A 13,160-nucleotide genomic window follows, 5' to 3' on the forward strand; every position below is an offset into this window, starting at 1 on the left:
ATTACATTAACTATTAATAAAGGCTTTTCCAAGAATATCTATAATCTAGCTGTTTGCAATTATTCTTCGGCTCTGCAGAGGAAATCAAGACAAGTGAACAAGGTGAATGTATTGCCACAAACAAAAATTAACGAGCAAAGGAGAAGTTCTGATTCATTATTTTATGAGGGGGAGATACAGAACTTCAACAGCTCAAGACTTCTGGTCCTGCAGTTTTCTTTTACTTTTTTTCAACGACTTCTTGTGATAAATTTGCAGCGAGAGACAAACAGACAATATCAACTCATGGCATCAGCCTTGAGCATGCGTAACAACAGCTGAGTAAACCCAGAGCGTTATCATCGCCAGTGTCTCAGACCTCCATTGTAGCGGCTGCAGCAAAGATGAGCAAGACACAACTCTCTTTAGCCAATACATGACTGCCGTCTTCAGATAGAACGTGTTTGTGGGGTTGTATGTATTTGTGTGTGTAAATACCGCCAGACTCGGAGAGCCTTCCTCTGTAGATCTTATCCTCCACCACATCTGTCCAGTAAAGGAGGCTGTGATTAAAGTGGAAGTCTAGCGCAATGGTGTTCCTCAGTCCCGGCACCAGCAGGCTGTAGTCCCGCTTGTGAAGGTCTATTCGCCTTATCTCATGCCGGATGGAGAAAATGATGAAAGCCTCAAAGGGGTCTGGTCAAGTAGATAGACAGGAAACAAGCACAGTAATGTTGTTAACCCTTGTATGGTATTCATTTTTTTGTTACTCAGAAGGTGTTGTGGGTCTGTTGGACCCGCTGTATTTTTGGGCTTTTAATTCAACACAATCAAACAATTTGATGTTAAAATACTTAACAGATGTTTTCTTCATCCCAATTACGAGCAATATAAACAGCAAATATGGTTAATATTTTCCCTTTAATTTTGTTATACACATTTACGAATTAAAGTGCTACTGTTTTTTTTGTTGATAAAATCAAGAAAACTAATTTTAATCAAGATATGAGTGGACAATATTCAACAAATTTACAAATGAAGCAAGGTTGTTCATAACTATTTACTTTTATTTATTTGAATTTGTATTGAATTTCATGAGTAATCAGGTAATTTTACATAGCACAACACACAGTTTACATTACACATTGAACACATTACATTGTTGAACACATTGCCTTTTCATACCAGCCTATTCAACACATGAGTGGCAGAGTTTTACTGTGTGTGTGTTGCATATGTACTTCTTGCACTTGATGCATGTATATTGCGTCTTTCTGTCCGTCTTGGGTCCACACACTTCGCACCGTTTCTTTTTGTTGCTGCCGGCCGCAACCTAGAATGATGAAAAGATCATGAATTTTACTAAAACCTCTGTCTCGTAAGGTATGAGTGTCAAACATATACTGCAACAGCATCACACACACTTACCTCAGGCTCTGCAGATGGTGGTTCTGTAGGTTGGGTGGATTGTTCTCCTGAATCCTCCTCACGGTGGCTGCAGAGGCTGAGGTTCTCGGAACATGCTGTCTTCTTAGGATTTGTGGTTTCACCAGTGCCTTTCCAAGTTCCTCAAGAAAGAGGCGCCTCCTCTGGAGCTTCCCTCTGTTCCACTCTGGGTTCAATGCCATCCAGATGACAAAGGCGTTGTACGCCGAGATGTCCAGCATGTCAAAGAAAATCACCAGTGGCCAGCGTAGGGTCCTCCTCTTGCAACTGTAGGCAGACACCAGCTTGTCCAAGTTGTCTACTCCTCCTTTTGAGGCATTGTAGTCCATAAGTATCTCTGGTTTCTGATGCTCCAGGCCACAGATTCTCCCATCCCTGTGTAGTGTACTTATTAGTACCACATGTTTGGTTTTCTTTGGCACATATGATACCAGGGATGTGTCAGCCGTGTAGACGAACTTGGACGAGTTGACATGCCTGTTCTTTGTAGGCAGCAATTGAGGTGGGAGCTCAGACCTGTTTTTTCTCATCGTTCCAACCATGGTCACACAGCAGGCCCACTCACATACACACACAAACACACACATACTTAGCTTACAGCAGGCCCACAAACACACACACACACACACTTACAGCAGGCCCACTCACATACACACCCGCGCGAACACACACACGCGGGCACACACACACACACACACACTTACAGCAGGCCCAGACATGAGGAGGACAGACTGAAGGTACACAGGACCAACAATTTCCACACTTTTATTAGCCCGGGTCCAGTGGACCCGAACACCCTGTATGTAATACAAATGTGTAGGGGGGGGGGGGGGTTACGGTGTGCTGTCGATGAACATTTTGTCTGATATATGTTCTTCGCAGAAAATTAGCCAAGGCCAATAAGTCTGAGTTTGAAAAAATAATGAATCATATTATTTTTGTTTTGATGAAAAATGAAAACGGGTCCCACAGACCCGAATACCATACGAGGGTTAAGAGGGCCACCAAGGGCTGAGCGATGTTTTGAGTAAATTGTTTGATTGACAATGTAAGACATCATGTACAGCATTGGACATGGTGGGAAAGTGTGAGCTAGTGAGTCTTTTTTCTTTGAAAAGACTGCCACTGGAACGAATCAATGACAACGGCAATTCAAAATAAAATACGATGAAACCTTTACCTCAAAATCAACAATGGGATACTTGTGAATGTTATCGCATTAAAAACATTTGTACACTTTTCTTTTTGTGAAATCAAAGTAACAATTGTACAGAAATCTGCACATACATTAACTCACACATACTCATTGAGTCAGGACTTTAAAAGAAACGTTAGATTAAAAGTGCTGCATAAAGCTTCTTTTTTTCAGAAAATGGAGAAGCTCGTTTAGGCGGCCGCAGAACGGCTAGGCGGACACAGATTGTTGCTGGGGAGTGTCTGCTTTTCCTGCTCTATGTGTCGTCTCCGACAGATCGTCCTACTTTCCCTTTACGGCTGTCCTATTGAGTGGTGTAGTACACATTCATATGCATCAGTTGCAGCCAAATCAATTTGTTGCCAAACACTCTGGGAATCAACACATTACATTTTTCCATTTTCTGAAAAAGTGGGTACATTTGAAAGTGGTCTCTTTTGAGAAATACACTTAGCATGGTTTCTCAGAAGTTGCTAAATCTAGTTACAAGACCTAAAGCTGGCAGCAGGGCTTGTATACTGAACTGTTCCGGCCTTGCCCACTGAGGTTTAGTTCAATCAGTGAGATTATTTCTGCTTCCGAGAAATGTTTGTACAACTAAAATTATCTTCACAGCATTCTAGACTAAACAATACTGTTGGGAATTGAACTGCAAAAATGCAATTAAAGTGGTGTCCTTGCTTCAATGACACATTTCAGTGTTGCTAGCTCCAATGTTACTGGTGTGAAGATACGTACTTGCAAATCTTTTATTCCTGAGATGTGCAAAGGAAAAGGAGGGGATTTGTGGTAGGGTCTTCACAAAGAATCCAATAACACCTCTCTTTTCAAATCGGAAAGTTTATGTTCGTATACACAATTTGATTTATGATGAAGCTTTACAATTCTGATCGTGTTCCACAATAAATTGTGTATTCTTTTCCTGCGTTAATGTAAGATTAAAGCTGCAACTATAATCAATCTTGGAGTGAAATAGAGAAGCAAGTAATCAAAACGAGGACCATAAATCTGAATGTGACAAGCAACAGCATGCGTGTGTGTGTAACAGTTGTATTTCAAGAGCACTCTGTTCAAATACATCATTCTGATAGCTGATAGTTTGAATTCAATATGTGATACAACATGGGCGAAACAATTGTGTCTGCATGGGATTAGTCCTGGCGTGAACTTGTGCACTTCTGAATGAAGGGAGAACACACTTCTTTCACTTAGCATCAGTAGAGATGGAATCAGACAGGACTCAACGCCCGGATGTCTCTTTAGATTTGAAACTGATTGAATCTGACCTGACAGCGCTCTATATCAGCACCTAATACTAGTCTTCAGACTACCTCTCCTGTTTCTCAACAATAACACAAGGACCTTACAATTCTATTGTTTAACTATTATTAAGTTTCCATCCCAGTTTCTTTTATCCATAATGTGAATCTTAATTAATAATGGATACTTAAAACTCTTTTTCTTTAAGACTACCAGCACTCCATGAACACGGTAAAGAATCAAAGATGTGAAAAGTTATGCCCTGCGATAAACCTGAACTAATGCACTCACAGTCCCGCAGCCGCACACCATCACATCTGCCGAGAGTGCCACTAAAATCAAACATTAAAAAAGATCTGGTCTGTTACCTGTGCTGTGACAGCTGTCTCCGTCTTGGTCGAGCGTCCATCCCGGATAACAGGAGCACTTCACCGTGGTCTTGTACTGCTCACACACCTGGCTGCACTTCAGGTGACTGCTGCAGTAGTCCACCACTTCACATGTCTTGTTACTGGAGTCCAGGTGGAGCCCAGGGGGACACAAACACACGACCCCCTTTCCTGGTGCCATGGAGCACTGGTGACTGCAGCCCCCTCTGGCTACGAGGCACATATCTGGGGTCAAGAAAGGACAAACATTCTCAGAGAGGCTCGGATCTTAAAGAGCATTTGAAACTGTGACACAGTGTGTGTGTGCGTGTGCGTGTGTGTACGTGTGTGTGTGTGTGAGTGGTGGCTGAAAGGTAGTAGTATTTGAATCCATACCCTACAGACACATGTATTGCCTATAATTGCATGTTATGTGATATTTAAGTTCTTATGTTTCAAGGATAACATAACTTTAACTAAGCCAAAGACGAGCCAAAGACAAGTAGTGTTCACAATATAATGAAGATAAAGATGGTGCATTATGAAGAAGCAGATTCTTCAAGGTTTCACATCGAGCTGAAAGGTTTGTATTTCCATCACTTCTTCAAAAATACTACAGAAACATGTGTACACCGTTCCTTTCAAAAGTGTTTTAAAGACAGACACGGTTTTACTTTGTGTTCTATTATCTGGGTTTTTGTTTGCACCTGCCAGGTCAAGCCGGAATATTGGTGCAAATTAAACTGGTCCAGTGTCTTTTTTCCCCAACAGGAGTGGGTGTTGGAGTATGTGGTCACAATTGTTAATGGTGGATGTGAGTCCTGGTGAGCTGGCTCAACTCAATCAAACACATAATTATTGGTCAGGACCCCCCTCCCCCGATTCTTGGTTTTTGGCGTTCTAGAAAATGAACTCCATGTTTACACGGCTCACTTCAAGAGATTAGATGGCTTGAGTTATTCACCTGAGATCAGTTTCTCCTCTCTTTAGGCTGCTGGACAAACTCTTCCACTTTAAGCTGCTCTATTTGAATAATACAGCAGAGCGCCTTTGGGAGATGTTCCTCCCCATCTCATGATATAACCTCAGGTGACAAATTAAAGTTAGTTAGCATGAGTCCTGTGACGTTCCTCAGCAGGTAACGATGTGAAAGTCCTTCAATTTTTCCAATTAATTTTTCTGCAATTCTGCAAGGCAGATAAAAAAGTAAATTGTGAGGAATAAAGCGCTATATTTGAAAAGGGAAAAGGAATGTGCTGCAGTTTTCATTTGCAATGTAAATGTGACTTGTTCATTTTTGACGGTTCGATTTATTTCTAAAAACAAACAAAGAAATACCAATCATAGAGCCTCAACACTCAGTGGCACCAATGCAACATCCAAAATGTCTCCGGGAGTCGTTATTTCTGACAGTTTATGTTGGTCTGTTCACTTTAAAAGGGATTATTCCTCCAAAATGTATCTTTTGAGAATCAAACACTGACCCCCTGTACGTTCGAAGCGCGGCTATAAAAATCTCCTTGGGAAAAACAGCAGTTCTGGTCAGCATGAATTGTATCGGTACAACTTCTTTCAATTTAAAGTAAGAAAATCAAGATTAACTTCTGAAACTTCTCAAAATCATACTCGTCAGTCTGCTATGCTCCACGGAGGTCAGCAGTTCAGAGAGAAGCATTATATATTCAGCCAAAGGTGTGACTGTTTGGCACAGACTACTAGTATATAAAAACGTGTTATGTTCTCTCAGTGTTTGATAACCATATACAATCCTAGTTTGTGGCAACAGCTTGTGAAAGGCCAAAACACCGGGACATTCTCTATGGGCTACTTTGCTGTCATCCAGACCCAAATTAGAGCTGCAAATAGATGCAGCAGGTCCACAACTTGTTATATTGTTGGGCTTGGTGGGGAATAATGTGAGTAGCTTGCACAAAGCCCTGATCTCAACCTCATCAAACACCTTTGGGAAGAACTGGAACAGCAGGTCAGTGCCCGATCCTGTGGATCTTGTGGAAAGCTTTCCCAGACGAGTAGCAGCTATTATGGCAGCATATCCATGTCAACAGTGGGGGGAGGAGGTTGTCAGCGGTCGAATGTTCTGATTATCTACTCAACTTCATTTTCAGCATCTTGCAGGAGCACAAAACAAAAAAAGTCTTAACATGCAGCGACTAAACCCACATACCGCAGATGGGTCCTTCATCCGAGCGGTCGGCACAGTCCACTTTGTTATTGCAGATCTTGTCAGGTGTGAGGCAGAGAGAGGTGTCGTTGGCACAAGGGTACTTGGGTGGCTTGCAGACAGCGGACTCACAGGACTCTTCATCTGAGCGGTCCTCACAGTCGATGTCCCCGTCACACACCCAGCTCTTTGTGATACACTTGCCTGGAGAGAATCAAATGTGGAGTTAGGCAGACATTAACTTTTTATTTACAAATTAAAAACTACGAATTAACAATTCCAAGTTTCACTGCAGTTCAGACGATGTCATCTCATTTGAGTTAGTATTGAATAATATGGGCTTCCCAAATCGTTGGTATAAACATTGGATAGCGAAAAGTCCATGCTTCCCCAAGGGGGCCTCAGTCAACAACAAGCTATCTTAGTTCTGTGCTAATTGTTCAACTTGATCAATATTCCTTACGCTGATACCTACAGTATAATTTGTAATTCCCTCGTTGAGTAGGTTAGAAAGAGGTAGCTGGAATCATTGAAGGACCTGAGGAAGAAAATACTACATCCACTGGGACGTATCATTCTTGCATGCTTCCAGGTAAAGCCTGGATGGCAGCATATTCAAAGTTATGTTTGTTCAAATCAATGTTTCATCATAGGGTTTTTGGTTCTTACTGGTTTGTACTTGGTAATCAATGCAAACCAACATGGTAGGATGAAGGGACTGCTGTGGGTTTGTGGATTTAGTGTGAGATCTCTTTGGCTTCAGATCACTTCTCAGCTCCAGTTGTCCCCACGAAAATCAGATGACACTTTTGATTTACAGTAGCTCTTCATTTTCTAAATACCTATTATGCAGTTGCATGTGAAAATGCAAACATATGTGTTCATCAAGTTGTTACACAAGCTTTTCATGTGTAAATTGTGGGTGACACTTAAGGCACATAAATGTTCCATTTGAACCGCCATTAAAATAGGAGTGTTTGCGGTAATACACATGGAAAAGGAAATTAATCATTTATACAAATGAATGAACCAGTCTTGATTCTGGCGATTTCACCACAAGGAAAATCTCACAATTTCAATTTGAGGAGTTTTATAAGCGCTTGTATTTGTGGAAAGCAAAGGAGGGGACAAGAAAGTGACTGAACAAGGCAAAAAAGGGAGGGAGTACTTCTGAGTGTGTTTATTTAATACAATCATTGCTTATTACTTTGAGAAGGAAATGCATTTTGTATATTCTATTTGAATATAGAGAGCTTCAAACATTTAAAAGTTTTAGTAGTTATTGCAATAGAAAGGCAGTTCATCAACAGATTTCCTGCAGAGAGGATAACGTTGTTATGTATTAATGTTGGTCCTAGTTGTACAGTATGAGCACAGAGGAGCCTGTATAGGCTTGACCACTCTGAATATGCATGAATGTGCTTTGAGAACCAGTACATGCATCTGAGAAATACTTAAAGAATGTACCTATGAGATCATCAATTAAAACACCTACTTCTGTGGAACACTTGAACAGCTAGTAATCAGGAAAGGATCGCCCGAGAATAGCGAGTCACTGCCGACACACAGTCATGGTTGAAAAAAGTCCTCTAGGCCTACTGTACACAGTTCAAAGCACTTCTCTGAACCATAGCAACCATATAACACATTGTACACATGGACATGTGAAAGACATACCCCACTCAAACTACTACTGATGGTCATGGGCTGGAGACACTATCTATTCTCCCATCCATTTGGCCTGAGCGGGGGTCCCTGACTGAGCCTGTGAACACTGATGACCTGTGACTGGGACATTTTCAGATAGATCGGTGAAGATATAATAGAGGGCCTGAAAAGTGAGCTGCTTCTCCAAGTTCTGACATTCAGCTCACTGTCCCATTTGCCCGAGACAGCCCCCCCCCCCCCCTTCACAAGTATATTCAAAATGTTCTCACACTTGTGAATAGAGACTTCAACAAATCCCTTCTTTAACAACAATGTAACGGAAACCTTTGAACTCTACCAAATCGGTCCAAAATGTCTCATTTGGGCCTGAAGTAAATAAAAAAATGGTAATACTTATTTCCACAGGAGCAACTTCTCGAAAGAATCCTTTTCAATTCCAATACATTTACGGGGAAAGATTGGATACACAATGTATGTCAAATATTTTTCTTTTTGACTGAGAAATATCTACAATTGTACTTGTTTTCTCCATCCTAAAAAAAACAACATTTGTGTGGGTGGTTGAACCAAGTTTGTTCAGTTGTATTGTTGCATTGAGCAGTGCTTGCGATTTATCTTGCGCCAGTAGTAATGCATCCATACCCAAAGGTAAAAAGGATCCATACTCCCAGCATTCAAACTCAGCATTGGTCTAGTATGAGTCTCACATCTTGTTTTTATCTGAGAACTTGAGAACAAAAAAAAGAAATATAACGTGTTCTTTCTTTTTAATCCATCAGAACTTTTGGCCCCTTTCAGAAACCTTTTTGAATAATACTGGAGAGGGCACTCTGTTCTTCAGAGGAGGACAGGATGAACTGCACCAGTGCACACAGGTGTGACACTGCAGAATTACAGTGAATAATAATTGTGTGGTCTAACCAACCTTTCACCACGCAGCATTGCCTCCATTCTTGATATTACTGTCAAGGGATGAGCAGAAAGCTGCGGAGCTAAAGACATAGCAACTGAATATGTCTCTGAATATGTCTCTGACCTTCTCTTTTCAGCGGTTGAAATGAAAGTGGATGCTGGGTTTGGGTACATGGGGAGTTTATACAGGTCTTTTAAATGATATGTCCTAATTGGTTAAACAAGAACATGTAAATTTCACTTCACTGGTCCAAAGTGAAGAATCGTTAAGCCAGTCGAGTCTGTCAGCGAATGAAGCCTTTATGAAAAGGAAGAGTCATTTGGCAGCTAAATAATAACTGATAGACACACAACAAAATGTCATGAAACGACTGAGATATGTTCCTCCTCTTTCAAGACCCGAGCAAAAAACTTGCATGAAAATGTTGAGGAGATATTGTTCATCAAAGTTTAGTAAAGTATTTTTGTCTGTGTTCAAACTCCAGAACGTCATGCGTCATTTAGAAGTGAAACTCACACACAAAAGCACTAAATGAAGAAAATCAGTCAATACAATCCACGTGTCTTCACATATGTTCTATCCCACTTATGGTCAACAATTAAGTCAGCTGATTCGGCCTTCTCTCTGTTGTTGTGTGTTACTTTCCTTCATGCTCAAACCAGAACACCTGTCCCAGACCGAAGATGAAAGATTTTACTCGCTTAATTCAAATGCAAGCTGAATTTAGTTTTCAATCCTCTGGATCTGTTTTATACCACACATCAACCAACATTGTCAAATGACTAATTAAATGTAAAAAATGAACACTAACACCAGTGTTTGCACATGCCAGATTTCATTTAAAACGTATGATAGCTATCTCAGAGCCATGCACAATGTGATGACTGAAATACAGTGATGATTCACAAATACAGTAAAAAAAACAACTTTCAGCATCTTTTCAGATACAAATACAGTAGCTGCTGTTAAATATCTTTCACTTTGGACCTTGGTGTGCTGTTTGGCAGTGTGCAGTATTCACTACCTGTATCTTTGCAGGTGAACTTGGCCTTGTGGTCACACATCCTTTTGGTGCCCTCGCAGTCCTTCTCGTCGCTCCCGTCCTCACAGTCCTTGTCTCCGTCACACCTCCAGCGTTCTGGGATGCAGGTTCCATCTGTGACGCAGTGAAATTCCTCTACACTGCACTCGATCACAGATGGCAGCACTGAAACAAACACAATTCAACAATTACAGTTTCACAGCTCTACAGCACATTGTTACCAGCAAAGGCATCACATTGAACTATTATTTCACAAGACGTCTTTTACTGTTTACAAATATTTATCTTTGCAAGCGAAGCACTTGGCAACAATGGCAGGTCAGTAAGTTCCAGAGAGGGACGTTATTTTTCACTTCCAGCATTTGGAATATGACTCTTGATTGGGATGAGCTGAAGATGTTTTGGATTCTAAACTACCAAAGTAATGTATGGGTTGATATCTAAGCAACTGTTGTGAGGACCGATATCTGGTTAAAATCCTGTATGGCGACCAAGAAGGCAATCACTAGGAAATGGTGGAAAGAAGATATGACACTGGCTGGACACTGATGGAGATATTAGAAATGTAAAGACTCACACGTGTACTAATAATTTAATCATTGTATTTTTTAGAGAAATGGGACAAAACCCTTTACTGAGTTACCACTCGAGCCATTGAATAAAGACAAGGGCATCTTGCGTTGTATTATACTGCCAGTGTTCATGTTTGTTATGTTGTTACTAAATGAAAACAAATAAAACTAAAGTTTAAAAATAGAGAAACAATCATTTTTTAAGATTTTCATTTAAATGAGGCCGAGTGATATAACACAATGGGGATTGAGCCTATGACTCACTGATGAAACTCCTTTGCATGTGAAGTATTAATGTCAAGTGATATTCCCAAGTAAAATAACGAGGACGCTCTCTGTGAAGTGAGATCTAATAAACATGCATGCAATTACCATTAATCGCCAGAGAGAACGAAACAGAGATCTGTTAGATTGTACCTTTAAGGTTTATGTCTGTAAGTCTTGTTTGATGACTCACTATGAATCACTATTTCTTTCCCCAGCTTGGGTTTATTACAAAAAGTCACTGGAAATATCATCTGATGAGAGTTAATTCCTAAATTAAATTGCAGTGTGACATACATAACATGTTTTAATATTATTATATTAATATTTAAAATTAATTTCATAGGTACAATATTGTATATTGTAATCATATAAAGTCATTATAAACCCCCCCAAAAAACCCAAGCACTACAGTACAATCTAATACATTCTGACGTTTTCATCTGATCATAATTAACAGCAATATTCAGGCATATACATCATGAATTGTGCATTCATTATAGATGATTTGCTTAATACTTAAAAGTCAAACCCCAAAAAACCATTTCCTCAACAGTTGAGGCAAAGCTAAAATGGATTCAATCCCCCGAGGTAGAAGCAGAAGCAGACACGGGGGAGTGGAGAAGCCTGCAGTTTCCATCAGGAAACAGTTTGATGAATAGTCTACACATTCTAGTGACAAGCAAGTGAGCTGTGAGCTTCGAGGAGCTTGCATGAGCTTTCTGTTCTAATTAGATTAAATTATTCAACTGCTGATGGTAAAATTCCCCACAACAGAGACTAGATGAGATTAGTCACACGTGAGTATGAAAACAAAGTTATTGGACTCAAGCTGATTAACTACGAAATTTGTGATTACGACACCTAAATTAAAACATGATTGGAATTGGAAATACAATAATTAGCTTACCAAAACAGATGTCGAGACAGCTACACTTTAATAAAGTGGCTAACAGAAACAGTAGCTGCAAGGAAAAAATCTTTAAAAGGAAAAACAATTTAAATCCTAGCGATGGCTCAATATGATAGATTGATAATAAAACATTGTCTTCACACGACTAACACTTTGATGTCAGACGTGAATAAGAACAATGGTCACCTTATGTCATGTTAGGATGAGTCTACCTCCTGTTCATCCAACCTGACACATGTAAGCATTTAGAAAGGAAATACGAGCGTTCTTACAGGCTGGTCCACCTCTGCAGGTCGTGTTCTCATCACTGAAGTCTCCGCAGTCATTATCGCCATCACAGGCCCAGTGGTCCGGGATACAGCGCCCACTGATGCACTGGAACTGGGTGTTGGCGCAGGAATGGATGCAGCCCGCTTCGTCGCTGCCATCTCCGCAGTCGTCCTCTAAACACATGCACAAACAGAGCAATTCATGCACGAACAGACCAATCCATTCACAAACAAACTTTGAATTCTATGTTGAGCATCTTCAAAAGCTTCTTATCCGGACCTGAATCGCAATGCCAGGTCCCACTGATGCATCGGCCGTTGGAACAGCTGAACTGGGTGAGGGGCTCACAGGTGGGGAAGGCTGAAAAGGTTTGAGTACAGGTACACATTAAGTACAATGCCAACACGGTTACCCAATACATCTGCAATCAGTCACTGTTTTCTTTGAACTGGAAAACTGCCACCAATCTTTGTCCTAAAACATACACTATGCCCATGTGAGTAATAGTTTTATTGTTTAATACTGTGGAGAAAGGTCTCTAGATTATTTAATTGTGATTATAAAATGAAGTATCCCTAACAATGTCACAAAAAGGTAAAAGATGAATTGTGTGGTGGAGATTTTTGAGAGAAATCTGTAAGCATTTTAAGCAAGGATGAGACAACAGTGGGATCATTTCAGGTGACGGTCACCCTGATAGAAAACAGCTGAGAAATGCACAAACCTTAGATTACGGCAGACGAATACAATTTCTAAACCAGCATGGAGAAATCAAAAAATAAAACAAGATTTAGAGTCTACAGCCATGCTTGTGACTGTGCGAGGCTGTGCTTTCTGTCGACACAGCAACGCTTAATGTCTGTACTAAATTTCATGGCAATACACATACTAGTTGTTGAGACATTTCGTGGAAAAACTTTCTGCTATAGGAATGAGAATCAGCGGTTCATCACCAGGGAACCCTGAATGTCTGTAGCATGCTTTGTGCCAAGTTGCTGTTGAGCTATTTCCCAGAACAGACCGTGACCTGCTTGTATCCCTCGTGCTAAATCCTTTCAGAGTGTTCTAGGTGGCCCTGGGTGGAAGAG

General features: G+C 40.6%; 2 protein-coding genes across 2 annotated transcripts in view; both read right to left on the bottom strand.

Moving 5' to 3' along the window:
- Positions 1–13,160, bottom strand: part of lrp1bb (low density lipoprotein receptor-related protein 1Bb) — a 237,367-nt gene that overhangs the window by 89,235 nt on the left and 134,972 nt on the right. The window contains exons 19-24 of the mRNA XM_056434519.1: positions 12,352–12,432; positions 12,075–12,245; positions 10,036–10,218; positions 6,434–6,634; positions 4,249–4,494; positions 478–675 (exon numbers count right to left, since the gene is read on the bottom strand). Coding sequence (XP_056290494.1) covers positions 478–675; positions 4,249–4,494; positions 6,434–6,634; positions 10,036–10,218; positions 12,075–12,245; positions 12,352–12,432 — 1,080 coding nt within the window. The remainder of the gene's footprint in view (positions 1–477; positions 676–4,248; positions 4,495–6,433; positions 6,635–10,035; positions 10,219–12,074; positions 12,246–12,351; positions 12,433–13,160) is intronic.
- LOC130206515 (uncharacterized) lies at positions 1,049–1,998 on the bottom strand. The gene is made up of 2 exons (XM_056434532.1): positions 1,408–1,998; positions 1,049–1,312 (listed from the first exon to the last, which is right to left on the bottom strand). Exons 1-2 carry the CDS (start codon positions 1,965–1,967, stop codon positions 1,195–1,197), a joined length of 678 nt encoding a protein of 225 aa, XP_056290507.1. The 5' UTR covers positions 1,968–1,998; the 3' UTR covers positions 1,049–1,194.

This window comes from Pseudoliparis swirei, chromosome 2, assembly GCF_029220125.1.
Source record: "Pseudoliparis swirei isolate HS2019 ecotype Mariana Trench chromosome 2, NWPU_hadal_v1, whole genome shotgun sequence".
Lineage (NCBI taxonomy): Eukaryota > Metazoa > Chordata > Actinopteri > Perciformes > Liparidae > Pseudoliparis > Pseudoliparis swirei.